General features: G+C 39.1%; 2 protein-coding genes across 6 annotated transcripts in view; both read right to left on the reverse strand.

The window, feature by feature from the left end:
• The window catches only part of ryk (receptor like tyrosine kinase), a 30,825-nt gene extending 26,333 nt beyond the window's left edge, over positions 1-4,492 (reverse strand). For both annotated transcript variants that reach the window (XM_087784467.1, XM_087784466.1), the window contains exon 1: positions 3,928-4,492. In XM_087784467.1, coding sequence (XP_087640593.1) covers positions 3,928-4,120 — 193 coding nt within the window. In that variant the 5' untranslated portion in view covers positions 4,121-4,492. The remainder of the gene's footprint in view (positions 1-3,927) is intronic.
• Positions 4,493-6,034: 1,542 nt separating this feature from the next.
• sned1 (sushi, nidogen and EGF-like domains 1) overlaps positions 6,035-27,687 on the reverse strand; it is a 29,005-nt gene continuing 7,352 nt past the window's right edge. Inside the window, exons 3-32 of one of the 4 annotated variants that reach the window (XM_087784469.1) lie at positions 27,135-27,275; positions 26,056-26,218; positions 25,861-25,986; positions 25,579-25,692; positions 24,574-24,687; positions 24,003-24,116; positions 23,159-23,206; positions 22,957-23,064; positions 19,299-19,397; positions 19,028-19,162; positions 17,996-18,115; positions 17,799-17,915; positions 17,094-17,234; positions 16,256-16,429; positions 16,030-16,143; positions 14,900-15,013; positions 14,698-14,811; positions 14,505-14,621; positions 14,151-14,438; positions 13,905-14,088; positions 13,703-13,815; positions 12,833-13,111; positions 12,638-12,767; positions 12,489-12,571; positions 10,817-10,915; positions 10,414-10,530; positions 6,658-6,745; positions 6,505-6,584; positions 6,409-6,437; positions 6,035-6,328 (exon numbers count right to left, since the gene is read on the reverse strand). In XM_087784469.1, coding sequence (XP_087640595.1) covers positions 6,412-6,437; positions 6,505-6,584; positions 6,658-6,745; positions 10,414-10,530; positions 10,817-10,915; positions 12,489-12,571; positions 12,638-12,767; positions 12,833-13,111; positions 13,703-13,815; positions 13,905-14,088; positions 14,151-14,438; positions 14,505-14,621; positions 14,698-14,811; positions 14,900-15,013; positions 16,030-16,143; positions 16,256-16,429; positions 17,094-17,234; positions 17,799-17,915; positions 17,996-18,115; positions 19,028-19,162; positions 19,299-19,397; positions 22,957-23,064; positions 23,159-23,206; positions 24,003-24,116; positions 24,574-24,687; positions 25,579-25,692; positions 25,861-25,986; positions 26,056-26,218; positions 27,135-27,275 — 3,660 coding nt within the window. In that variant the 3' untranslated portion in view covers positions 6,035-6,328; positions 6,409-6,411. Of the gene's footprint in view, positions 6,329-6,408; positions 6,438-6,504; positions 6,585-6,657; positions 6,746-10,413; positions 10,531-10,575; positions 10,665-10,816; positions 10,916-12,488; positions 12,572-12,637; positions 12,768-12,832; positions 13,112-13,702; positions 13,816-13,904; positions 14,089-14,150; positions 14,439-14,504; positions 14,622-14,697; positions 14,812-14,899; positions 15,014-16,029; positions 16,144-16,219; positions 16,430-17,093; positions 17,235-17,798; positions 17,916-17,995; positions 18,116-19,027; positions 19,163-19,298; positions 19,398-22,956; positions 23,065-23,158; positions 23,207-24,002; positions 24,117-24,573; positions 24,688-25,578; positions 25,693-25,860; positions 25,987-26,055; positions 26,219-27,134; positions 27,276-27,687 lie in introns of those variants that run through there. The other 3 variants (XM_087784468.1, XM_087784472.1, XM_087784471.1) reach the window with 3 other exon arrangements.

Below are 27,687 nucleotides of genomic sequence, written 5' to 3' on the forward strand. Positions count from 1 at the left end.
CTATATTTTAAGTTGTAATTTGTTTAGATGAGAGAGCAGAGAGACTGGGAGTTTACGCTACAAACAAACAATATATACAGTATATATATTTTTATCCGAATAATTCCTCATGTCGAGGCTTCAATACAAGATTGACAGTATGGAGATGTTTCTATGTTTTTAAAGTGTATAATTTTGGACGAAGATGAACGAGAACTGTGCCTGTGTATTGGCAAGAATCTGGAGATAGATAGATACGCTTCGCGATACATGTGTGACAATACGATATATTGCGATACTGTAGTCACAACGATATATTGCGATATATTACAATATATTGCGATACTGTAGTCACAACGATATATTGCGATATATTGTGATAATGTAGTCACAATGATATATTGCGATATATTGCAATATATTGCGATACTGTAGCCACAACAATATATTGCGATACTGTAGTAACAAAAATAAATTGTTTCGTTTGAAGATACGCCACTTTTTCTGGCTTTTACAACAAATAAATGAGCAAATACGTTCTCTAATGAAATGTTAAAGTGCTTTTCCAAATATTACAAAATTGTCAACTTAATTAACAATAAACAATAAAGTGGATTAACAGTCTCTAACAACCAGGAGCAACATTTAATATCCAGTCTCTGTCAGTGTTTAATTCTTTGAGGTATGCGGTCAGGCTCAGGCCTGCCATGTACAGTCCACCACTGGCAACGTTGGAGGTGCGACAGGCTTAAGGCCCAACAGAAGGACCACCGTACTGTTACAGTATATGTGAAGTGTTTAATTCTTTAACTTTGAACTTTGTTTTAAAATGAGTCCAAAATCAGCTGGAGCCTTGTGTATGCTTTTTTTTTCATATCATTTCTACCATTTGGTCATTTCTACATTTCTATTTGTTTTTATTTTTTGGAAAAAAAACTAATAATTTGATCTGTGATCTTTGAATTAAAAAAAATGTTATAATAATTTTAAATATACATATAATTCAAAGTTATTATTTACAAAAAACTGACTAAACTTGTTAAATGTATTTTTGCGTCATCATTGACCGTCCTGAAGTTTGTTGAATAAGATAAGGGTCCGGTGACGTCACACACATGGAACTCAACGCCGTCAGCCTTTATTAAAACACTATTAAACTATCAATTTATTGGATCAAGGCAGATTCCAATGATGAAGTCAACATTTACAAACAAGAACGTTTGTTATTGTTGACTTACATGCGTCGACTGAAAGTTTCTCTTGTCTCTACAGAACAGCAAAGTAAACTGCTTTGTTCTTTCTAGGATCTGATCATATTCTTTGTCGTGATGAGTCTTTAGACATCTTCAGATGTTTAATAAAGTCAGTGCTGCTGAATCTTCTACAGTGACTTCTCCTCCTCCACACTTCCGTTCACATCAGAGACGCTGCTGCGCCAGCACAAATATATATATATATATATATATATATATATATACAGTATATATATATATTTTTTTTAAATATCGATACAGTGCTATTAAATATCGATACAGTATTGTGAATAAAAATATAACGATATATCGTTATATCTATATTTTCTTACACCCGTAACGACAGCTGAGCTCCAGTCGCTACTTTAAAATGAACATACATTTTTGTCTAGAATTAGAACAGATTACTCTGAAAATAATCCCAACCCTTAGTCAATGTGAAAATGAGTGTAGTTTGAACTATACCTTTAAACTACACTACAGCCTAAAACCAAAGAAAGACTCATATTCCATTATTCTAGAATAGAGTTGGCCTACATTAAAAAAGGTTTCCTCACCATCAGGCCACCAATGATGATGCAAATGTATATATATATATATATATATATATATATATATATATATATATATATAATACTGCGACAGTCACATGGGGGTTTATCATAGTATTGATCTATTTGGGCATATTCTGTACAGAGCAACAATTCCTATAACCAGATGAAACTATAGAAGCTGATTATTAGCAACATTTACAGAAAATTGTTCTCATAAGTATTAAAAAAAAACCTTGCAAGAGAAGTATTATAGTCGCTCTGGTGAGATTGAAGACTATTGTTGCTATGAAGGGGGTAAAGGTTTTCTAACAGAAATTGTGTTCCAAGTTTAATTTGCAATGCTTAAAACAACAGTACATGTTTAAAATAGACGTACAACTTTTCCAACCTTTCCTGGCTCTAGTGTGTGTAGAAAACAAACAAAATCAGTGAAAGGGGATAAAAATGTGTTTCTCCATCAAACTAAATGAGCCACACATGCTATGTTCCCCCTTTGAACGATGCAAACCATCATGTGTTCGCTCCACACTTTTTAATAAGGATTCAGATGCCAGGTTACACCAACATAAGTAGCCAGTTCTAGGGTTGTAGCCATTTCAGTTTACATTCCAACCAAGCGCAAACAAACGGTTGATGTTTACATACTACACATCCTGATATGTAACCCACTTAAGAACACTCAAGTATTAGTGTGTCAGTGTTTGACACAAATAAGAGTCGTTTTGAAATGATTTCCATCAATCAAACCTAGCATTGATATCATTATGTTATCTACATGTCGAATCAAAAATCTGCAGCAGCTCATGTGACAGGAGGGACAACAAACAAAGTTCATGCTTCTCATTCAACGGCATCCTTTTAGAAACACATCATCTCAAGTAAAGTTGACTCTCTTAAAATAAAAATTGAATAAGAGAGAGGAAATACATTGGCCATCTTTAGACTGAGATTGTATCATCTTGTTCTTTCCTTTACTCTTTGTTCTTGTTCTGATTTTATTTTGATTATTTTTTATGAAAAATGGATGTATTTGCTGTGGATAATTTGGGAAAAAAAACAATTTCCCAAAGGAGACCTCCTGAGGGATCAATAAAGTTCTACCTAACCTAACCATGTTGGTTGAAGAATGAAATGGAGGTAACAGGTGAAAGAAAAAGACGATGATGGATGTGGTAAAGAAGGAGATTGGAGTTGATATGGGGGACTTGGAAAGATGATCTAGATGGGTTAAGATGGAAACCTCTGATGGAAAAACTCGTCTCTGAAACTTAACATTCCAAGTAAACGTCTTCAAGAAATATTAAAGATCAAATATTTACGGTAGTTTGTCGCTTTCGCATCCATGATGGCTCCACAGTCTTACTCAATATGGCTTGTCCAATTTATATTGACCTTATTATTATTATCCTCATTTAAGAAACATCTTAGATGTTTTTATTTGTTCAGGCTTTTTCCTTGATTTTCTGGAGCTCCTGTTGTGTTTTCAGTTTTATCTTGCCCTTTAAAGTATATACTTTATTTAATATTGTTTTGATTGTTTAAGCGCTTTGTGACCCTGGTCTGGAAAAGCGCTATATACAAATAAAAATTACTTACATTTATGGCACACAAGAATTGGTTTTCCCAAGAACTGATGTTCGACTTCAATATGTATTTTTTTCTAATAATGTCATTCAATAAAACAATAAACAAGTAACATGCAATACTCACTTTAAGAAACATCTTAAGACTTTTTTATTTGTTCAGGCTTATCCTTGATTTTCTGGAACTCCTGTTTTATCTTGCCCTTTAAAGTATATACTTTATTGAATATTGTTTTGATTGTTTAAGCGCTTTGTGACCCTGGTCTGGAAAAGCGCTATACAAATAAAAATGACTTATGTCACACAGAATTGGTTTTCCCAAGAACTTTTGTTCGACTTCAGTACGTTTTTTTTTTCTAATAAAGTAATTCAATAAAATAATAAACAAGTAACGTGTAATACTCACCACTTTTATTTGTTATCTTTGCATTTATCATCAATATTATCTTAATGTAATAAACAAGTAGACCTGGACAGATAGTGGACTGTCATGACGAGAGTGGACTCTGTGTCAATGTCAACGTTGGTGACAAAAGGCCTTGAAAAGAACAAACTCACCCAAAAGTTTCCTCACTTCCTCCACGCTCATGTAGATGTTGACGCTGTTGTTGGCGGCGGATCCCGACAGGCTGCCCGGGTTGGCGAGGCCGCCAGCAGCCTCCAGCAGCAGCAGGAGGAAGAGGCTCCTCCACGGCACCGAGAGCGGACGAGTCTCCGCCGGGCTCCCGGAGCCGCGGTTCCACTCCGACATGACCCCGGGCTCGTTGTGTCTCACTCTCTCTCACCCGTATCTGAAGTTAATCCCTGGAGGCAACATCACTAGCTTCCGTCTCCCAGCGGCCCGTGCTTTTTTTTTTTACTCCTTTTTTCCCCCCTGACCCGCCGATGCTAAACTAGCAAGAACTCAACTAGCAGCTAAATTTAGTCGCTAACTGTCGAGCTCGTCCTTCTCTTTAGGGACTCACCTCGCAAAAAACTCTGGCTAAAACTTCACGATAACACGAAGTTTAAAACAAAAAAGTCTACTAACTTACAGTAAAGTTGTGCGACTAGAGAGGAAGTAAAAAGAAAAGTGTTTTGAAGTCACAAACATCCAGAGTTTCTCCCTCCATAGTCCTCACTGCACTCAGGAGGGGGCGGGGGACGACACGGGGAGTGCTGCCTTCAGGGCCCGTCGGAAATAGCACATACAATCTCAGATTCTGACTGATGTTCAACTGAATGAATCAAGTCACCGTTTTATATTGCTTTGTGTAAAGACATTGGTCGCTTATTACGCCCGATTTTCAACACATTTCTGATTTAATAAAGGAAAGCTTTTATAAGTAAGTAAGTCATTTTTATTTATATAGCGTTTTTCCAGACCAAGCGCTTAAACAATCAGAACAATATTCAATAAAGTATATACTTTAAAGATCAAGATACAACTGATAACACAACAGGAGTTCCAGAAAATCAAGGAAAAGCCTGAACAAATAAAAATGTCTTAAGATGCTTCATAAAGGAGTCAGTAGATCCATCAAGCGCAAAGAGAGAGGAAGATCGTTCCAAAGCTTAGGAGCAACAGTCTGGAAGGATTTCTCTCCTCTGGTCCTGAACTGTGTGCGAGGAACCATCAGTAGATTCTGATCCACAGACCTCAGAGCCTGAGCTGGGGTGTAAGGCTGGATCAGATCACTGATGTAAGGAGGAGTCTGACCATGAATAGATCTGAAAGTAAGAACCAGAATTTTAAAGTTGATCCTGAAAGAAACTGGAAGCCAGGGAAGAGTTTTAAGGATCGGAGAAATGCGAGTTCTTCTAGTGGAGCGGGTCAGAATTCCAAGTGGCATTTTTTATTATTATCCATCGCTTTTTCTTACGTTTCTAGTATATATTTGTATACTTTCCTCCAAAAACATCTACATAGGATGCAGGTCAGGGGAAGGTACAGAACCAACCGGTCCAAACAGCCCAAACTTGACATTTTCCCCTAAAGCTTTACATTTCTGCAGTTGCTGAAGTTTTGAATAATACTTTAGTTGATTTGTTTCACACTTTGACCTGTTGCATTTTATTTAATTCAATGTTTAAAGATGTTTTTTTTAATATATCATGGGATTCAATGAATGAGAGCATCTTATTTGTAGGTCCAGGACAGGTTCAATGACAGTACGGTGCGTTTGACTGTAACTGTTGCCAGATTGTTTAGCAAGAGGATCTTTTTTTCAACGTGCTGTGTCACTCTGCATGAACAAGACGAAGTCCAGCATCAATGTGCATAAGTTGATATTTGTGCGAACCAAGAATCCAGATGTTCTTGTCCTTAGTTTAGACCTGCTGAGAAGGATTTGCTTACATGGACAAAATGTTGAATGCCAGATGGTTCCCAGCACTTCCTACTTGTATATGTATAAAACAATTGTTCTATTACTCTTCACTGGCTAAACTTTTACCTTTTCAAATATTCTTGCCTTCTGTTCGTGGATTTTTCTTAACTACTAAAATCAAGAATAACTTCTTCTCTTCCGACTGCAGCAGGTGCTTTACCTGACTCCGATTCCACCTTCATATCCACTTTTTTTGCGTTAAATTTAAATGGATTACAAAATAAAGAACACATTTGAAACGGTTGTTTCCATTAAAATACACAACAAAAGGCCCGTTTCAAACATTTTAACAGTTTTATTATTAAAATATTCACCTACAAAATGGCCTATGAACACTATTTACATAGTTGAGCAGAAACAGGAAATGTATTTTACACAGAACACGCCGAGCACTGGTGAATGAGAAGAGAAGACACTTTTAAACATCCCAAAATCAAACTGAGAGAGTCAGAGTCGTGAGTGTTGAGCTGATGAGATGACTTTTTGCACAAATAGGTCATAATCCAGTTACTGCAAAAACATTATCAACATCTAATTTGGAGTTTGAAGCTTGTCACATGAAACCCAGCGATGCTCGTCCTTCAATAGCTCTGGAAGGAGAGAAGGGCAGAGTGACAATCTTGTGATATGCATCACCCGCATTATGACCCAGCAGGTTCAGAAAACAAACCTTTTATTGTTGCCTGCTGCTTGTTCTGTCTGCGGAGAGAAGAGATGTTGTGACGATCGACCTTTTTATGTGCAAAAACATTTATTTTAAACTCACTTTGACTCCTTTTCGGAAGAGTGGATTCACACATTTCTCTGTAGCAAACATCCTGCTGTACTTTGTAAGTTCTTTTATACCTGTAAAAACACACACGTGTCCATGAGACGTTGTCGGTGGTTTTTAACCACACGTTACATATGTGTGACTTACACGTAATGGCACACACCGTCCTCCCACACAGGCAGACTTTTTGTTTCGGAGTAGAGGCGGGTGCAGGGGTGTGGTACTCGCTGGCACACTGTAAACAGCAAACACACAACATGAGTGTTGTCGTCAAAAGGGGGGAAACTTGAAGTCAGTTCTGGGAGTCATGTGGGAGGGACCTGTGTGCTCTTCACTCCAGCTGATGGATGATTCCAGGAGAGGAATGTTTAAACAATCTGAAGGAAGGAGTCGAGAGGGGCCGGCGGCTCCTCACCGACACAGATTCATCAGCTCAGAGACACTTCACATTACAAGTCCAACACTCGACATCACCTTGTCTGGTGCATTTTATCACGGAATCAAACCAACAACCTTTAAATAGTCAATCCGTGCCAGTATCGTGAAACTTCAGATCAATATGAGGTCAAAGATTTTTGAACGGACGTGATCTCTTATGCCTTTAATTCTTTTTAAACTCACATCAGGAGATAGAGAGGATGTTATTCATTCTGATCCCATGCATCCCAGTTTTTTTCAGAAGGACAATAGTCCCGTTCAGGAAATCAAATACCAGATGGAGGCATTCATCATGCTTCTAGAATGAAAAAAGCCCCTTAAATTGGAAAAACCCTTGTTGTCCCACTTACAGACACTCCAGACTTCACTGTAGCTCTTTTTTTTCAACATTGCAAAAATGTATTGATTGCCGTATCATTTACTCCACAAAGATACATCAATAAATGTATTGGAATAAAAAGAAGTATATATATCTTGACAGTTTCATTCTCGTGACAGTGAAACTCTCCTTGAGTGAAAACAAGAATTACATTTTTTAAAAACTGAAAACAACTTTCAAAAAATAGTCCAATAATCCAATATTATTCAATTGAAAATATTATTCAATTGAAAAGATTATTCAATTGAAAACATTATAAATTACAATTATGAGGGGAAAAAACATTATTGTATTTGATGTAAAAATACTCGCAAATTATATTTTTTCATGGCAGTCTTAATGATAAGTATAAATAGTTACGGATGATTTATTCAATAATCCATTTATCCTTCTTTTATTGCTTGTTTAGGGCTGTGTCCTGAGATAGAAGCCCAAGAAATTAAATTTAGGTGTTTAATTTATTCAATTAAATAAATAAAAGTTGGAATTTAAAAATAAACATAAATATTATTCAAGTACGTGCATTCTATATACATTCTCAAATATACAACAGTTATTATAAAATAAGCAGAGCAAAGTCAAAGTTTACATCATTGACATCCATCAAAAGCAACGTTTTTAAATATTTTGTATTGACAGGAAGACATTCAAACATTGTTGAGAAACATAAAATATAAATCAAATTTATATTGTCAATTGTTTTATTTTATTAATTTGCTTTCCACTCAAGCGTGGGGGCATCAGTAGAGCAGCCCCAGTCACTGTAAAGCTGGTAACAAAACAACATTCAAAGCTTTATTAATGAAGCCCTGAGAGCTTTATCATCTATTCAGAGTTTTCAGAAGAACCAGAGTGATGAACAGATGGTCTGAATGTAAGAATGTAAAGTGGTGAAGTGCAAGTAATCCACATCTTTGTGTGCACAGTGTCACTGTACAGTACACGGGTGCCCTGCAGCGCTCCAGTCAACAAAGCCCTTCCTCAACATGGAGGGGTCAACTGTGACACCAGGAGTCCATAAATAGCTCCGTGTTGGATCCATGACGGAGGGATGGACCCGCGTTTTACTGCGGTGATGGCAGCAAATATCAGTTGTGACTCACTAACTCCTCTTATTAGGTGAACATGACATCATCGGCGTACGGGAAGCACATTTTGATGACTCCCACGCCACATCTTTAAATACTACAAAAGAGTCTTGATCTTTTAATACCGTCCCACTTCAACTGACTTTTATAAACTGCTGTGGCATGTATTCATTCTCTTTTAATTCGCCTTCTTTCGCACTCCTTTTCACCAGCCGCCACAGAACATCTGGATGAACTCAGTCGTCAAACCTCCTGTCAACTCAGTGCAGCTTTAATCTGCATTTCTGATCTGATGACTCAGAGCCTCGGTTTTTTTTCAACGTTACCTGGCAGGATCCTGACGCAGAAAGTCAAGGATCAATTTCAAACTCTCTCTTTGTTTTATTAGCACGTTCTCTTGCTTGTATGATTATAATTACTTCTGCCAAGGAGCTGGATAAGATTGTTTTTTAATATATTTTCAGGAACGGTTGACATCAGTGGATTCAGCTTTGGTGATGTTCTTTATATGTACTTTAGTTCCATCGACATTGACTTGTATGGCTTCTCACTGACGCTGCTCATGGGTCAAGCTTGGAAAACAATGACTTGATGAACTTGCATGTGATGGCGGTGACAATAAATGGATCCATAGATGACAACTTGAGCTCACTGGTGACTACAGATGCCTGTCACTATAATGGTACCGGCTCTGACATTAACGATAGTAACCAAGAACTCAAGGTTCAATCCTAGCATCAACTCTCTCTGCTCCTCAACTGGACTCAAATATTCTCTCACACACTCACAAGTGTTACCCAAAATAACACTGTTAAGTATTTTAAAAATAGTTAAACTTGTTCAGGATATAATTTAGAAAAACAATTTCAAATATTGCTTATTTTGAGTAAGTACATTTGGGATACAGTTTGTATGTTTCCATTCACCAAGCAGTGTTTTGGCTCTGAATTAGCTACAGGCTACTCATTTTATTTACCATGAACCAACACAATCATTGAACTTATTTGATTTGATTTAAAAATACATTCCTAGACAGAGGTTTGTACCATTTCAGTGCTCTTCCAGTTAAACATAGTTTAATCTCTGTTATATATATATATTTATATATATATACAAATAAAAATTACTTACTTACTTACTTATTGTGATCACTTATTTTCTATATGTCAGGAGATTCTAGGCTGTAATTCTGTTTTCTAAGTCAATATAAAAACAAGTAATCAAACCAGTAATAAGGAATAATTCATAGACTAAATCAGTCTGTAATTCTTTGTCACTGAACCGCACGGAAAGACAAAATATATAAGTTCAATTTATTATTACGGCCTATAAAGTGCTTCTTCAGAACGAGAAAACAGATTTTCTAACATTAGCCTGTGAATTTTTACCAGTGAAAATGAGTAAAACACAAACTCTAGAAACGAGCCTTCATTCCATATAAATGATGCTGAAACACAAACTCACACATTGACACAGAGTCTCTTAAAGCTCGGAGACGCACACATACAGAGCACCATCGTCTGCATACAATCAAATATGCATACAAATACACAAACATCTAGTTGTAACCAGTCGAGAGCTCTTGCTGATTCAGTGTTATGGTGAGATGTTTGTTTTATAGGTTTTTTTGCAGGTCATGCTATTGTATTTTTTTTTATAGCTGAACGTCGGTCCATGATTATAATGCTTGAACTGGTCTGTGGTACAAAAAATGGTTGGGGACCCCTGAATTAAATGATATTCAAAACTAACATTAATGACATATATATATGAATAATCCTGTAAATTCCTCTTCATATTTCATCATTCTCTCTGTTTAAACGTCATCCTTGAGAGAAAATAAGAGCAGCTGTGATCAGTCAGTATGACATCTTGGCTTCAGCAGGTAGACGCGTCTCTAAGTGCATATTTGTGAAAACTGTATCAACAAAATCTCCCTTTAATCCTTGTTGCGTCCTCTTCCTTTTGTGTGTATACACGAGAGTCAAACACACTTACACAGTTCACACTGTCTGCCCTTGAACCCGGCTGCGCAGTCGCACATGAAAGCGTCGCCGTCGTTGACGCACGAACCCCCGTTCAGGCAGGAGAGAGCGCGACAGTCCTGGGGCGTCTCTGAAACACAACAGCTGCCGTCAGCATCAACACGGCTAAGTGATTCGGGGTCTCCTGTTACACAGAAACTTTTGGATGTACGGCGGACAGAATGTGTTGATGGCTCGTGGGCATTCCACTTCCCCCTTTTAACCCTGAAAGAATGAAATAACTCTCTGGAGTGAGGATCTTTAAACAAATCAAGTGTTTGTATTCAAGCGGTTTCCTTAATAGGTGGCACAGCAGCTGGCGTGAGTTACACACACACAGATCTGCCAACTGCCGCAGCCATCTTCATAACACCTACCAGGCTTTGTCCTCAACCCTTCGTCTTGAATCTCCAGGGCCAGACTGATTTTGTTTGTTGTCTCCTCCATCCGCTCTAATCTGATCGGTGGCTCTGGCTCTGCGAGGAGAAGCATTTCCTGTCATGAGTTAGCAATTACACATTTCAAATGAAATGAATCAAGTATTGAAAATATTTCAATCAAGATATGGAAACAACACTCAGTGTAGCTTCCTCGTGTAAATGTTTTACCACAATCATAATGTCCTTCATCACTACTCTATGTTATAGAAAAGAAATAGTCTTTCGATTAAAATGACTGTTGAACTAAGTACAATTAGGAGATAGCCTCTGTATATGGGCATAACATCCATGTTTACACAGCACATTGCAAAACAAAATGCTGGTTTTAAATAATGTGTCATTTTCGTCAAGTTTTTATTTAATTTATTCACAGTTCAGTTTTGGCTGTTTAACAAAATGATCACAGATTATTGAACTTGTTTTTAACATTATCTTCATCATTAAACTTGGCTTTGTAACTGAACTGTTACAATGAAGAAAACATTTTATAGATAAAGCGTGACATCATAAGAAAGTTATGGCAAGACACTTTTCTGTTTCAATAAAAATATATAAGAGGAAAGAAAAAAAGCTACCAGCACTTAACAATGAGTGAATCAGTGTGATAGTGGCGATGGGAAACTTTCTTTTAACAGGCAGAACCCCCAAGTAGAACCAGTGTTTACAGCCTCTTGCTGTGGTTGGTGGTTTTATGTACATTTATCAATGGATGTATTAATACTGGATTCCCTAAAATAAAATATTGAAATATTGTACAGGCCAAAAGTTTGGACACGCCCTTTCATTCAATGTGTTTTCTTTATTTTCATGCCTATTTAGTAAAACTCCGTGGCGGGCCGTGCATTTCACACATAGGCCTTCTGTGGCGCACGTTTGAATGAATCCACCTCTGAATCACTACTTTAAGGTTCTTTATACACCACAGGGATCTGACCGTGTAATGTTATAGGTCAATAAGACGTTTATCTTCAAATGAACATCAGTGCATTATATCAAAATATCACTCCCACTACAGTCTGTGTGGTTTCCATGGCCACGACACACACGTTCTCCATGAATTTTAATGGAGTTGGTTCATCAGTTGTGTTGTGAGAAGTCAGGTTGAAACACAGTCTTATTGAACAACTCTTGGAATCCATATTATGACAAGAACCAATCCGCTAAACTAAGTAACGAGTGATAATCATTACTTTAAGAATCAAAGGTCAGCCAGACCGGAAAATTGCAAAAATTTAAATGAGCACGTTAGGTTAGTCTACACCAGGGGTGTCAAACTGGTCCAGAAAAGGGCCGAGACGGTGCAGGTTTTTGTTCCAACCAGTCAAGCACACATGAGTTAACCAATCAGGTGTCGGCTTAAACAAGCAACACCTGACTGACAATTAATTGATTACTGTCTTCAGACGCCTGATTGGTTCAACTTTATGTGCTTGACTGGTTGGAACAAAAACCTACACCACCCCGGCCCTTTACTGGACCGGTTTGACACATGTGGTCTACACTGATACAAGTACCTTAGATAGATTTTTTAAACTTTTTAATTATTTTAAACAGGGATGATATGAGCACACTAAATATTACTCCCCAGGATACATGTAGTCACACTTACTTGTTCGATGTCGAATGACTTTTCTTGGCAGATGCTTCAACTTCGTGGTTATCTTTCCTCTTCTGTCGACCAGCTCTGGGTATCTGTAACATCACAGGTGTGTCAACCATCCATCCAACATAACACTCTTCCTACATGTTAATACCAACCTGGGCACTTCTTCAACACGCTCCGTCATCGCTGCCCCCCCCAGGTCCTGAGCCTTCTGGGGTTTAACTGTGCGACTGAACTGATTCAGTTTTAGCCTCTCTTTTCTTCCTAAACGACCCTCTATTGGCACTGCGTTGAATTAAAAAAATGTTTTGAATTAAAAGTGTTACATTAGAACAGCATGGATTTCTTACATGTGGCGAATGCCAAGTGCTGAGGTTTGCTGTGGATCTGCTCCTCTCCGGCGCTCTTGACGGACGTGAGAGTGACAAAGTATTGTTGTCCAGGCGTCAGCTCCCGCAGGGTATACGATAGCAACTTCCCATTGGGCAGGAAGCGACTCCGGGTGTTTAACCCTCGGGTCACGTTGACCACAAAACCATCCGGGAGGTGCTTTGGGTGTCGGCTCCAGGTTATCAGCGCGGAGTTGGTCGTCACGTTGGACAGCGAGAGATTCTGGGGGGGAAGAGGCCCTGAGGAAGAAACAAACGACATGAATAGCAGCTATAAAATGTTTGCTTCGACCCTAACAAGACATCGATGGATGCCCTTATTTGGTCACGCGATAGAAGCAGATTCTAAGGATGTGAGCGAAGTGTTGGGACCAGGAGGTAAAAACTAATTCAACAATTGTATTACTGTTTCATCTCTACATGCAACCTTTAAAAGATCTTTATCTCATATTTTTTCATTTCTATTGGTACTGGTTTTAAATTTTTCATAGTGCTTTTTACATCTATTTTTTTTTTAATTAAAGGGCAACTAATGAGCTGATTGGAGAGTCTCTTAAATTGATCTTGGACTCATCAGTATGTGACTGTCAGAAAATTAGAAAATGTGTTTAAGCCCCGCCCACTGAAAACACTGCAGTGATTGGTCAACCATCGAGGTTTGTCACCGCACGTGACCGTGATTGATCCCGGAAGGAACTCGTTGTGTAAACAACAATAAGACATAACAGCACTTTTTGCATTTGATATCATTTATTTGAAATTGTTAAATATATATAAAAAATATATAATTTGTTAGGATCTGTTGTTGTGTTGTGTGATGCATTAACCTACGTGTCCAGAACTGTAGTGGTCCAGCTGAGTGGCTGGTCGAGGGAAACTCGTCCGGTCTTATTCCACTCTGAGTCAACACATCTATCGTGTACATATGAGCAGGCCGTAGAGAGCTGCAGAGAAACAGACATTATCAATAAATCTTATTTTAGGGAACTGTGATGAAATTGTGACCTCTAGTGGTAAGAGTGGTCAACTGCACCTGAACGTGTGCTCAGTGGTGCTGGCGTTGAGCACAACGGTTTGGTCATCACTTCCATTCAGTGGCTGCAGCGTGACGTGAACTCGACTGACCGTCGGATGTCGGGACAACTGAACCATCCAACGCAGCCAGACCTGCGAGGACGACACGTTGACGACACGCAGCTGCTCCGCTCGCCGCGGCCCTGGAACAAGACCACTTGTTAAACGTCACATGGCGTCACCAAAGCGTGAGAAACTCCCTCACTGGTCCTGATGAGAGCGGTGGCTGGCTTGCTGATGTCGTCAGAGTTGGTGTTGCGTTTGACGGAGAAGGTGGAAATGTTGTAGAGCAGACCGGGCGCCAGTCCTCGCATGACATAGCTGGACTGCAGCTTATCCAGAAAGTCGATCTTGCGATTGCTCCGGCCGAGGGGGGCGTAAGTGACGGCGAACCCACTGGCCAGGCTGGAGGATGTCTCCGGCTCGTCCCAGCGCAGCTCCACTTCATTCTCCTCGACGCGCAGCACGTGAAGCCCCGACGGAGGCAGGAGATCTGGAAAAAAGGAGCCGTGTTAAGATGATCTGTGGAGTACGGGCGATAAGATGAAGTGACCCACACCTTTCTCGCAGTCCCTGCCGGTGTGTCCTGGTCTACATACGCAGTTGTAGTTGCCCCTCTTGTCACTCCTGCAGTCACCACGGTTACCGCAAGGCTGCAGTACACACGGATCCTCCACTAAGGGGCGACAAACACAAAAGCAAGTTCCACATGGAGAACAGTTTGCATTGTAAAGCCAATAGAAGCCACTTACGCATCTGGCATTGATCACCAAAGAAGCCTTCTTTACACACGCACAGATAGTTCTGCCTGAAGCTGCGACACACACCTCCGTTCAAACACGGGCTGGAATCACAGCCGTCCTGCTCTGTGCGGGACAAATAGAAGCACAATCATCACAACCTTTCCTCCTCAGCAACTATTGTCACTTATATAGATTTGAATGAACATCATACCCTTTTCACAGGTTTTCCCTTTAAAGCCTTTTGGACAGTGACAGAGGAAGGAGCCCGGCTGGTTTTCACATGTCCCTCTATTCCTGCAGGGCTCCGACAGGCAGTCGTTGATGTCTTCAGAGGAACAAAACAAAAACCTTACGTGCTATTCAAAAGTGTCAGAACCCTCACATATTGCTTGTTCTTTGTGTGTGCATATAAATATCACTTTATGTTCATGATTTTATAGTTTTAATTTTTAATTTAAGTGTCAATTCTAATCTTCACCCAACAGGAAAGACACCACATCCTCTTAGAATACATTTGTATCACAGGTGGCAGCTCCTCTTTCAATACTTTTGCACCACTTTGAGAACGTTTAATGATTTCATCAACAACACACAGCCATAATGTCTACATCGACGTTCCATGCAGCTCCATAACATTTCTGGTGAAATTTAAATATAGATCCCTCTGTTTGAATTCATTTAGCTGTTGTTAAGCAAGTAACGGATGTGTGTTACTATGCTATGGCAGTTTCCCTGCAAATAAATCTTTTAAAAGAAACCCAATATATTGTTGTTCCTATTGTAGTCGCAATATATTGTATCGCTGCCTCTGTATTGTGTACATATAATTTTGCAAGATTATTGCAATTAAATGTGTTTTAATACAAAAACAAAGAAAAAAATATAGATTAGTTAAATATTAAATATGCATCAATAGTATTGATGTAGATTCATACCATTTTTGTTCTAATTCAATATAACTTTGTTATGATTTGGACACGTACAATATTCAATAAAATTGACTTTAATGAAAAGGTTCTCTACATTGTGACAGTTTAGTTCAGTACAGTTCAGAATTAGCCAAAGGATAAAGAATAATAATGAAGATAAATGAAAAATGTCCAATTATCTGGGATAATTATGTTCAAAAGTCAAAACACCGAAACTAATGGAGGTTGACACATGGGCAGCATCAGTTTAAAGCCATACAAGTGAATGAGACAAACATTTACATTTTCCGAGATCCAACTACAGAACATCACAGCAAACTAATTAATAACCAATTCTAAAATAAACAGTATATATATATTTTAAATAGCCTTAGCAATCATTGATTTTAAGAAATTCTCTGTAGATGCTCACCTGTCTGACATCGGTTTCCACTGTAGCCACCAGCGCACTCACAAACATATGACGCTCCCTGGTCTCGACAAGTCCCCCCATTGACACAGGGCTGGGACTGGCACTGACTGATTTCTGCAATTACACATTAAAAGAGGATTAAACACAATCAAAACAACAATCAAGGGGACGTGAACGGTTGTTTATTTACTCAGCGGGGGCCCGTTTTTCGGTGTGTGTAACAGACCCTCGCAGATGGGCGGCTGGCTCCAGTCCCCCTGAATACCGCAGATGCTCTGAGTGGCTCTGGGTACAGGCGTGAAGCCGGGATGGCAAATGTAAACAGCAACAGATCCTGGTGTTGTCGAGGAGAACTGGACGTCAGCGTGCTTGACTTGCAGAGGCCGTCCACAGGTCAGCTCTGGAATGTGCAGCCAAGAGTCACCAAAGTCATAATATCAAGTATGTTTTTTTAAAATTCAATATTTTGAAAGTCAGATGACGTATGAATATTGTCATTAAATATGTTAATTTTCTTATATTTTAGAGCCTTATTTTTATCTGTTGGAAATTATATATCATGTGTACAGTTAGTATCATGCTGAGAACAACTGTCTACACACATACTAATCAATGATTAAAGATCCTTAATAAAATAGGCGCTAAAATATGAATGTAGAAAGAGTAGCCAGGAGTAAATCCAAGTAAATTTCAAAAATAAAAACATTGGCTTGTATCTAACAATTTCTAGGTTGGCATGGTAACAGAAACAGAAAATAAGTGGGTCTGTCACACATTCCTAATGGAGACATGAAGGTGTTTTCCATTCAGACTAAAAAAGAAATCCTGCGGTGTTTCTAGCGGAGGTGTATGCAGAAGAGGATTAGCACGTCACACTTTATTTAGCTTACTCTGGTCTATAAGAGAATACGTAAGGTCGTCCAGGGCAGCAACACCGCTAAGATTATCATCAGATGGGAAGCCGGCAAATAACCGGGTCAGGATATTTTCTATCTCTAATGAGAGTGGACTGAAGTCCAACTGCTGTGGGAAATGGAAACAGATACTAGAGACGGTCTGGTCACCTGGATGCGAGTGTGCAGGGCGTCTGGTTTCACAGTGACGTCCGCTGAAGGTGTCCGTGCATTCACACTTGTACTTTCCAATGTAGTGGAAACACGTCCCTCCGTTGAGACAAGGACTGGACGCACAAGGGTCTGGTTTGCCTGGTAAAAAAAAGGGCATAATGAGGCACAAGTGTGTTACACACTGTTGGACCATTACTATTCTCTATGGGACCACAAATAATCTTTGAATCTTTTGAAAGAGACCCTCCAAGCCAAATTACATAGGGAACAAGCTATAATATCATGGGAAAGAAAGTAAGAAGTTACATAAGAAAGTCTTTTATAAAGTATATGACACATTTTGCAGATACTTTTCTCCAAAGCCACCATTTTTAATCCACTCCCAAACACAATCACAAACCGATGTAAGTAGGATGCCAGCTCACAATTAGGAACAATCATCTTGCCCAGTGACACAATCGTGTCCAGAGCTGGGATTGATCCGGCAACTTCCCGAAAGTCGACCACTTTACAGTCTGAGTCCTGTTATGCCATGTTGTTTTGAATAAAAAACTGACTTTTATTTTAACATGTATTCCATTTTACGATTAAGCTTAACTATGACCAGGAATGCAGTAGCCTGGTTAAGGATGAAGGTGGATCTAGTTTAATGACCCATTTAAATTGAACTTAAAACATTAACATCAATGTTTTTTTACTCACCGACTTCACAGTGCTTCCCAGTAAACCTGAAGGGGCAGACACAGCGGTAACTCCCAGCCTCTTCCTTACAGGAGCCTCCGTTGCGACATGGACCCGAGGAACAGGGATTGAGTCTGACTGAAAAAAGAGAGGGGACAGTTTGACTGGACCCATCCAGTCTTTAAAGGCTAATGCTTGGTTTAGATTTGATCTAGAACCTCTCTCGCAGCTCTTCCCCCAGTATCCGTGTTTGCACTCGCAGGTGTAGCCTCCGTCTCGCTCGTAGCAGTAGCCTCCGTTCAGACACGGAGACGAGTCACAGACCGATCGGGGCTGTACTGAAAAAAACACACACAGACTTGACAGTGTTCCAATTCCTAAGGACACACACTTCAAGTCTACTCACCTTGATTTAACAATTAGTTATAAAGTCATTCAAAATAATGTAATGGTTGAAGTGTTAATCTGTTCTTCCGGGTGTGGATAGATGTCCTGCTAATGCTACAGTTTCACCTTATAAGGTTGTTAGAGAAGTGGTGGGATTAGATTTCCTCAGGGGCCACATATACAGTAACTATTCTGAGGGGCCAATATGCTAAAAAAGAGTGAAAAAACAAAAATAATGGGAAAAACTAAAAATGGAAAAATAAATCCTTACTAAGAAATCTAAAAGAATCGGTCAAAATAAGTTAGCTATTCTTTTATTTAACTTTTTGAAATACAATATTTGAAAGACTTTCCCCCCTACAAATATTCTTTTATATTATTTAAATCTTTGAGAGGAAATTAACTTAAACGAACGACAAACGTCCTCAAACAAAAACCCTAAAACCATATTTAGAGTTGAGCTAGTAAGGACTAAAACAAATCAATTCAAAATAAAATTGTGAGGTTCTGCATGATCTTTGAAATCACGAGGGCTAAATAAATACAGCCAGAGGGAGAGAGTCCTTCAATGGTGTCAAACTCATTAAAGTGATTTAACTAACCATGTTTGGGGCCAAACTACTGACAGTAATAGTGTGATTTCATCACGGTTTTAATCGTAAAAATCCAATTTTAGAATAAAGCATTCTGTGGTTATTTCCCATCTTTTATCAAATTCCTAAATAAGAGCTTTAATCAAGTAAAATATAACTGTTTAAAGCTCTTGTGAGGCACATAAAAATGGCTTGGCAGGCCTGGTTTGGACCCCGGCCTTGATCGTTTTACACCAAAGCAGTAGAAAGATTTGCGCCACGGGCTCTTACCATACTGGTAGAAGTCTTTGTGCTCTAGATCGGATCCACCAGTCTGACATGTGCACCGGTAGCTCCCTCCGTACTCCAAGCAGGGGCCTCCGTCAGGACACGGCCTGCTGTTACTACATGGCGTATGGGTTACTTCTGAGAGGAAGGAGTCGTGAAAGACAGGTTCCCATGGCTTTTGGTGTAGAATTTGTGATCTTACAGTGACATCAAAAGCTCTTATGAGACAACTGCGAGGACAAATGGGTTAGTGTGTATGCAATATAATACCTACCTAATTGACAAAAAGGTCCTGTGTAGCCCGACGGGCAGTCGCAACTGATGATCCCGCTAACGTTCACACAGACGCCCCCGTTCTTGCAAAGACACTGTTCTGCAGACAAAGAGAGGGAAACCGCTAAGTTTGAAATGTAAACAAAGACATGTGGTTCTTATGTAGACCGTCTTTCATCTGCTATAGTCTTCGTATTGATTTCAGTTCTATTTGTATCAGTAGAGTTAACGGCAGAAGACGATCATGAGTGAACTTTACATCCGCTTTACACAAATGGTTGTAATGTTTTCATGTTGCTCTCCTTAATTGCAGTAGTAGATGAAAGCAAGTGGCTCTATCACAGATGAATGACTTTCCTTTGAAGTCCCCGCAGGAGGGTATTATTTTTCCTACGATATGCAGCATATTTTGTGACCAACATCTACAGCCCTGGGGGCGAATAATGGATTGTTAATTTGCAAAAGCCACTTTCATTGGCCACCTGGGCAGAGCAGGCGCTTTGATGTGAAGGCCTGATGAGGCTCTTTAGTCCCATTCACTTTCCCTTCTCTGGAGGAATCGGGCTCTCTTTCCACTCTGCCTTCCAAGTTAGGAAGTCAGGAAGGTATTTGGGAGATTTAGGAGAGCTCCTATAAGAAGCCACAGTTATTTCAGCTCACGGGTAAAAAGGAGTGTGCACTTGTAAGAGCTCTAAAACTAATAAAGAGATTTCTTAGAAGGGAAATAAAAAGAGGTTTCACTGAAAACTATAAAGATATAGAAACTAACAAAAATGGATCAAAGGAATTAGAGTATTAGGGTTCAGGACTGAAGTGTGGGATTTATAAGGGTCTCAGGATCCTTAGGTCCGAGCCAAAGTGGCCGGGAAAGTGGAAGTCTTGAGTTTCATGACTCTGCTGGTTTCAAGGACGAATAGATGAGCGGATTATTTGACCTTTGCTCATAATGTTATATTAAAGCAAAACTACATAGCATTCTTTTCTTCATATCTTCTCTACTTGATCATTTATTTGACCAGTCATTACTCGCACACATTAGCACGCTCCAGCTATTTATTTAGCAAACCCACAAGCGAGTGTGTTAGTGTTGACTCGTCCAGCAAACTGCTTTACACCAGTGAGTCCGAGACAATGTTTTTAAGGACTGACAGACTTTATGCAGTTACCAGGAAGATCAAACCAGAAACTGACATGAGAGCCTTTATCTCGATGAATAAACAAGTGCACATGCAGTATCTGGAAACCAAACAACAGAGGTTCAACAAAACTGCAGTTATTAATTGCTTCCATTAATGTTTCATTTCAATTTTACTAAGGCTGTTTAACACTATAATTATACCTTGTCTGTTTCGCTCCAGTTGTGTGCACTGTTTTGGTACAAAACACTTGTGTAACAATTTTTTTCCTTTAATTATTACTAACAAATTGACTCCGAATCATTTCCCCTCATTTTCAGCATAAAAGGTTTTTTGGGGAGAAAAGGCAGTGGTGCCAAACCACCAGGAGAGGAACTGATCAGTGGGACATTAGTAACTGGGCCGCAAAATATAATGTTTATATGTATTATATTTTATATTGATTATTACAGTCTGACTGGATGAGCTTTTCTCTGACATACAAATTAGTCTCTGACTCTCCCTTTGGATCGCTTTGGTCGAGTTTACTCAAAGAATATTCCTGTAAACTAATGAAAATTAGTAAAACACAAAGTCTTTATGATATCATCTTGTTGAGGAGGCATCAGCACCAAGCTTTGGCTAAAATGTTGTTTTCATGGGTTTAATATACTTTTTCTTGCTGTTTATGTATTTTATTTTTACCATTTTTATCTGAAGGTTGATCCGTGAAAATAATGTCGACATTAAACTGGTACGTTGTGCAAAAAAAGGGGAACCCTGCTTTAAGATACTCAACATCAATTTCTGTGGAGAAGCAAGACTCAAGAATCCAGCGTGAGTCGTTTCACCATTAGTTGAAAAAGATCGACTCAACAGTACACGCTTGAATTGAGGCTGGTCTCTCCACAGCCCTCGGATGAATTTCACGAAGAGCGCAGTTCATCTACTAAAACAAAAATATTTATCACATTTCACCAGGTCCTGTGAGTCAAATTAAAATACCTCAAATGTTAAATACTGAAACTTTTATCCTGTCTGACTTATGAATTAAAGAAGAGGTTTCGAGTCAAGACCAGTTTAAGTTATATGATCTATTAAAATCCTACAACTCTCGGTCTTGTGTTCCTCCTCTTTGGTTTTATAAGTCAACATTAAACAACTTAGGAAGGAATACTTATGACACCTGGGACTTGTTTCAGGAAGCAGCTCCAACAAACCCAAACCTGATCTCTAGTCTGACCGACTCTGACCTTTTTAAGTTTTCGGTTTCCGAACAGAAGTTAACAGTAAGTTCAATCCACACTGATTGTTACCATGGCAACAAGGTGAAACAAAGCCTTGCTTCCCCCACTATTTTAAAATATTTAAAAAATGTGTATGAAGAAAATGAGAAACATTTGCTCACAGACGTGTTAAAAAAAAGTCACACAATTGTGTTGCAAAACAGACTTGAAAATAAAAGTGTGGCGGAGTCATGAAACAGCATTCATAGAAGAGATATTGTTACATATAAAACATTAATAAAAGCAATGTATGTTAACAGAACTCAAATACTCATCAGGGAACAATAATTGAAAGGATGAACTCAGGGTCATTTGGAAGGTCAACCAAAGTCTCCGAATATCTCAGGTTTAACTAACTCTGGGTTTTCACTTAACCTGCTTTCTGAAACCGTCCCATCGGGTTTTAATACTTTTTGGCTCATGAAAAACTTGATAAACAGATTGAATAAAAAGGGGTTTTGCCAGTTTCAATATGTCAATTTTCTGACTTTCTACAACTACTTAAGAGCATATTGAATACAACTAAGATCTAATTCACATCCACAGATGGCAAGTCAGTATCAATGCAAACTTAAGATCACATTTAAGATATATTTTTTAGATTTTAGTGAATTTAAAAATATCATGAGTTTTCGGAATCATACAAACAAACTTATTGCATCTATCCACATTTTTAATTTGTAATCCTTTTGCACTTGTATAAAGTAAAACTGTATTTTGATTTATGTTTAATCTCTTGTCTCCACCAATAATGGCAATTACAAAAACTTGACAAACATCCTCCAAAATATCAACCCTTTATAATGTTGACGTTAATAGAGAAACCAGTTATTTTATAAGTGACGCACAAGCGTAAATTATACGTTGAGCAAGAGACATGACAGTAAATCAAAGTTTCAATTTCCTCAGACTTAAGTCTGTGAGTGTAAACAAGCCTTCTTCAGCACAGAATTACCAGAATACCAAAGCGCAGCTCATAAAGTGGCTGTTTTTTTTAAGTCTAGACAAAGTGCTTCCTCTTGTTGGTAAACTAATAAAAAGTGTTATGAAGCAATTATTCACAACATCAAGCGACTGCTGGTGTCAGGTCCCCGTAGTAAACTGGGTGAGGCTCTGTCAGTTTTGATAATTACAATAATCCATCATCACAGCAAGTCTCTTCCAGGGAAGTGCTCCAAATTCCTGTGGCCTAGCACAGCTCCTCTTCACATTTCCCCGTCTGCCTTCTACCTGCAGCGAGTCTGAGCGCAAGAAATACCTTCACACTTGTCACCGTAGTATCCTGGCGAGCATGTGCAGTTGTAGGTGCCAGAGCTGGTGTATTCACAAATACGCCGCTTCTTGCAGTCCTCGTCTTCGCACAGAGCTGCAGGAAAAGTAAAAACAATTTGCTTTAAAAACACACACACACACACACACGAGAAGGTGTTTGGCAAACGCTCAGATGCACTTGCTTTTACCTGTTTGGTTCTCTGGCTCGCTTGAATTGGCTCGAGACACCACCAGCTCTGAAGGAAAATCAGACGAGAAGCAGCTTTAAACCATCGGCTGACTAAAATAACTTTGTCCTCTGGATTGACATTTAGGCTCTTGCCCTGGCTCTCCTGCTTCTGTCCAGATTGATGTGCATATTAGCTACACATGCACAGGTGCGGGAAAACTTAGTCCGTACAGATAACCACAGTCTTGAAGCCTAAGAGCTCCCTGTTCACTTCCAGAGCATGCAGACGAGCCCTTGAGCAAAACGTTCTCATTATTATTCTTTATTAGCACATTCTTTGTAATCAGAGTTTAACCCTTTAAATACCACAATTCTATATAGGTCAAGCCTGGGTGTACTTTAATTCAATAGTTTCTTTTTTCTTTAAGTGCACTAAAAAATGTGCCTGAAATCATTTGAGATACAGTTTTATATTTATTGGAACAGTTTCGTTTAAATATTTTTTTATTTAATCCACTTAATCCTTTTTTCATTTTGATTATTCCGTATTTTAAGATACGTAATATTTTAAATATCTTTTAAACATAAAGGTGAGTTTTTGATTCAGTTTAATACAAAACAAAACTTGATTATTTTAACTTTAAAATACGGTTATAACTTTAAAATAAATAAGCAAACGTACTCCCTCTCAGTGAACAATGACAGTTCGCAAATTTTAACGAAAAGCTTTCATTTTAGTGTTACAGGGATTTAAAATGCACATGCCAAATTCGGTTGGTAGCATCTGGATAGTTGATGAGTGGTTCAAACATTTTAAACAAGAGCAATTTAAAATGTGTAATAGTTGGGGTCAATGGGGTCACCTGTCTCACAGAGGACTCCAGTGAAAGTATCAGGACAAATACAAGTGAAGTTTGTCAATTGATTGACACATTCTCCTCCGTTCAGACAAGGCTGCGACTCACACCTGTTCAAACCTGAAGGAGGAAATAAAACATTACTGAAACAGCGGTTGGTTTCGCATTCTTTTATACTTGTGTGTAACTGACTAAGATCAACTTCAAGGAGGAGAGAAACTCCCGGCATGCAGATTTGTAGATTGAGTGTGTGGAGCTGTTGTTTAGAGTGAACATGTGTAGAAGCAGGATCCATGAGGTCCGCTGCGTCCGGTAATCAAGCTCAAATTTCATCAACATCGGGATCACTAAAGAGACGCAGTTAACGAAAAGACTTTCTTGGAGTGGACGTGACCTCGGTGAACTTTCTCACTGTGCTGCTCTGCTACGATGTGTAAACCCCAGATGAACAAAAAAAAAAAGAAAAGATTTTTGGAAATGAAACGAAGCGTATCTTCCAATAGGTCTTCAGAGAACAAAACATTTGCCAAAAGGCTTTTCAGCAGAAGAAAATCCTCGCTGACGGAAGACGCCTCACCAGTTTCACACAGGACGCCGGTGTACGCCGGTTCACACATGCAGGTGAAAGTGCCGGCACCTTGTACACACACACCGTTGTTGAGGCACGGCTTGTCTTTGCACTCGTCTATGTCTGCAACACACAGAGACACAGGCTCACACTCATGGAGTATTTACTCAGCTGATTATTATATCCGTCACACTGCTCCCCTCACTCCTCAAATATGTGCTGCTGGCTGTGAAAACTATTTGAAGTTGTTTGATACATTTGCAAAAGGCTCTACTGTAAAACCAGTCACAGAAGTCGAGTTACACAAACTGATTTTTTGCTGCTTAGGATCCAGAAAGCTGTTTGACGGGACAAATATCACCTTCAAGAATATCTACAGTTGCTCGTAAAACTTGATTCAAAAGGCTGCAAGGTCAAAGGTCAGGCCTGTCTTTTGACAGAGCTGGGAGTCCCCAACAAATTCCGATTTATCCATCGTTGATCCTTAAGGGGAACAGTTTTTTGGCATTGAAACCTTCACATTCTCATTTTCTTGTCACAGTCGTTTACTTGTTCTCATTTATAACATATATGAGCAGCAAGCATGCCTGAGGTCAGAGTCTTCATTCAGAGTATTTCATATCCCTCAAACAAAATATAAAAGAATATTAAAAATATTTTTAAATCAATGATTTATATGACATATTTGTCCCCATTACTTTAATATTGAAAATCAATGGATTTTATATATATATATATATATACTGTGTTTCAATGACTTTGTGTGGAATGAGCTGCTTATAAGTGCCATCCCCGGTTGTTTAAAGATTCATATATTGTTTTAAAAATGGTCTTAACACGTTCATTTTCAGGAAAACCTTTAGTTCAAACATTAGTTTAGAAACTGCTTGTTTTTATAATAAATTAGATGTTTTTATTGTTTTAACCAACATCCAGGTTTTATAGCACTTTGAGATTGATCCATGTAGTGCAATGAATGAAATGTAACATTATTATCATCATATTTTACCGTACCTGTTTCACACAGAGCACCGGTAAATCCAGGAGGACAGTGGCAGGTGAAACTATTGATCTGATCTTCACACGTTCCTCCGTTCAGACACGGTCGCGACTCACACTCGTCGACATCTATGGAGGGATTTCAACACAAAGACGACAGTGTTACCGTTAATGAGAATGAAACCATCCCTGGAGCTGATCTGGGACTAAAGATTTGAATGAAAGGACTATCTGGTTGCTTTTATAGCAAGGATCTTTTTAATCTTGCTCATGAGCAGGGGGTTGATTTGAACTCACTGATCTGGCAACGTCGCCCGGTGAAACCGGCCAAGCAGGAGCAGGTGAACGAGCGGTTGCCTGTGATGCAGTCGTCGATGCAGCGGCCTCCGTTCACACACGGCCGCAGGTGCGGACACACAGAAGCTGCAGAGACAGACCGACGTCACCAGACGTGGCGCGACTATTTTAAGATCAACGGATCGCCTTTCTCACCAGAGTTATTGCAGCCGCCCACTTCTACATTGGCCACGTCTATCCGGAACACCCATCTGCCCGGTAAGCCCACGTTGGTGGTTCCTTCCACGTTCACCACGTCAGCTGTTCGGGAGCCGGGGATGTTAAAATAGCGCTTTCCGTCGCCTGCGTTGAATCCTGCCTGGGAGGAGAGCAACATGGACTCACAGTCAACCTTTATGAGGTTCAGCTGGAAACATCCTCGAGGAGTTTCCTCTAAATCCACATGAGGACATCACACCGTCGCTGCAGATATGTTGGAAGCACATCGTGACTTCCTCCCATGCCACTACGTCTCAAAAGGTTTCTGTTGACCGTCGAGGCATTTCGAGCCGAGTGAACTATGATCAAGATTCTATCTTTGTGACTCTGCAACTCGTCCGCCCGGATGCAAGCTTTATAAGAACGGACAGTGCGGGGGTGGATGGTTAGCAACAATACTCAAACAGTCTGCAGGATTTTCCCGAAGGAGATCTCCAGAGGGATTAATAAAGTCAATCTAGGATTATAGGTTTATTTGAAGGTCCTAAAAGTGTTCCAACTGAATATTTCACTGATCAGAACAGAAACTCAAATCAGGTTCGCCAGGTCATTTTGTGTGGCCGCCGGATGGCCGGGTCAAAATGAAAGACGCCAGTGTTTAAGATAAGTTAAGAAACATTATCAATGTCGAAAATCATTCACAAACATCAAGTCCAAACATTTCAAGTTAAAAAAAAGGAATTCAATGTTTTTGATTTAGGACAGTTTTCAAATGGATGGATAAAGCCTCCAAGAATGAGGAGAATATCAGAGTGTGGTGCAATAACTCGGCCTCTTGTGTGATTGACAGCACAGGACTTAAAGATAGGCATCATCAATGGTGCACCCTTTATTTAAGTCCTTTTCTCCAGAAACAAACAACTGCAGTTTTTAGCAGCATTTCTAAATTCAAAGAACCTCAAGCAGACAAAAATGTATGGGATCGTATGGGTTTGTTTGTGTCTCAGAGAATCAATGTGAGGATCAAGAATCTTAGGAAAAGACCTTAAGTTCATTGAGAAAATCTTCAATCTTACCTGTGCAGCGATCCCTCCCAGGCCTGCCCGGTCGCCTCCACTGCTGGCGTGCATGCCGGTGGTCCATGTTACGTTGTTGTACTGGAATATCGTGAAGGAAAGCTCTCCATTTGTGATGAGCACCGCTTGAAACGTATTCACCTGCAAAACAACATGGGCTGTCATGAAATGTAGTCATTGACAGTTCACTGCACACGTGTTATACTGTGATAAAGTTTAGTTAATAAACAACTTTTATATAAATAATGTAGCTTTTATTATGCTGATGTGTTCATAAGTGCAGGAAAATAATACATTGAATTAAGACACATTATATTTCTGGATAAACTTTGCAGTTTTAAGAACTTATTTCAACTTTTAACTGCATTAAATTATAGATAATATGTGTAGTAATAACTATTTGATAATCATAACATTTGAATATATTTCACATATTTTACATGTATTTGAAATGAATAGCCTGTATCAAGCACTTGCAGTAGTGTAGTAGTACAACAATCATCTAAGACAAATGAGTAAAATCTGAAATTAAGATATTGGAATTTTGAATGAT

The sequence above is a fragment of the Callionymus lyra genome, chromosome 2, assembly GCF_982586985.1.
Source record: "Callionymus lyra chromosome 2, fCalLyr1.hap1.1, whole genome shotgun sequence".
NCBI classification, from domain to species: Eukaryota; Metazoa; Chordata; class Actinopteri; order Syngnathiformes; family Callionymidae; genus Callionymus; species Callionymus lyra.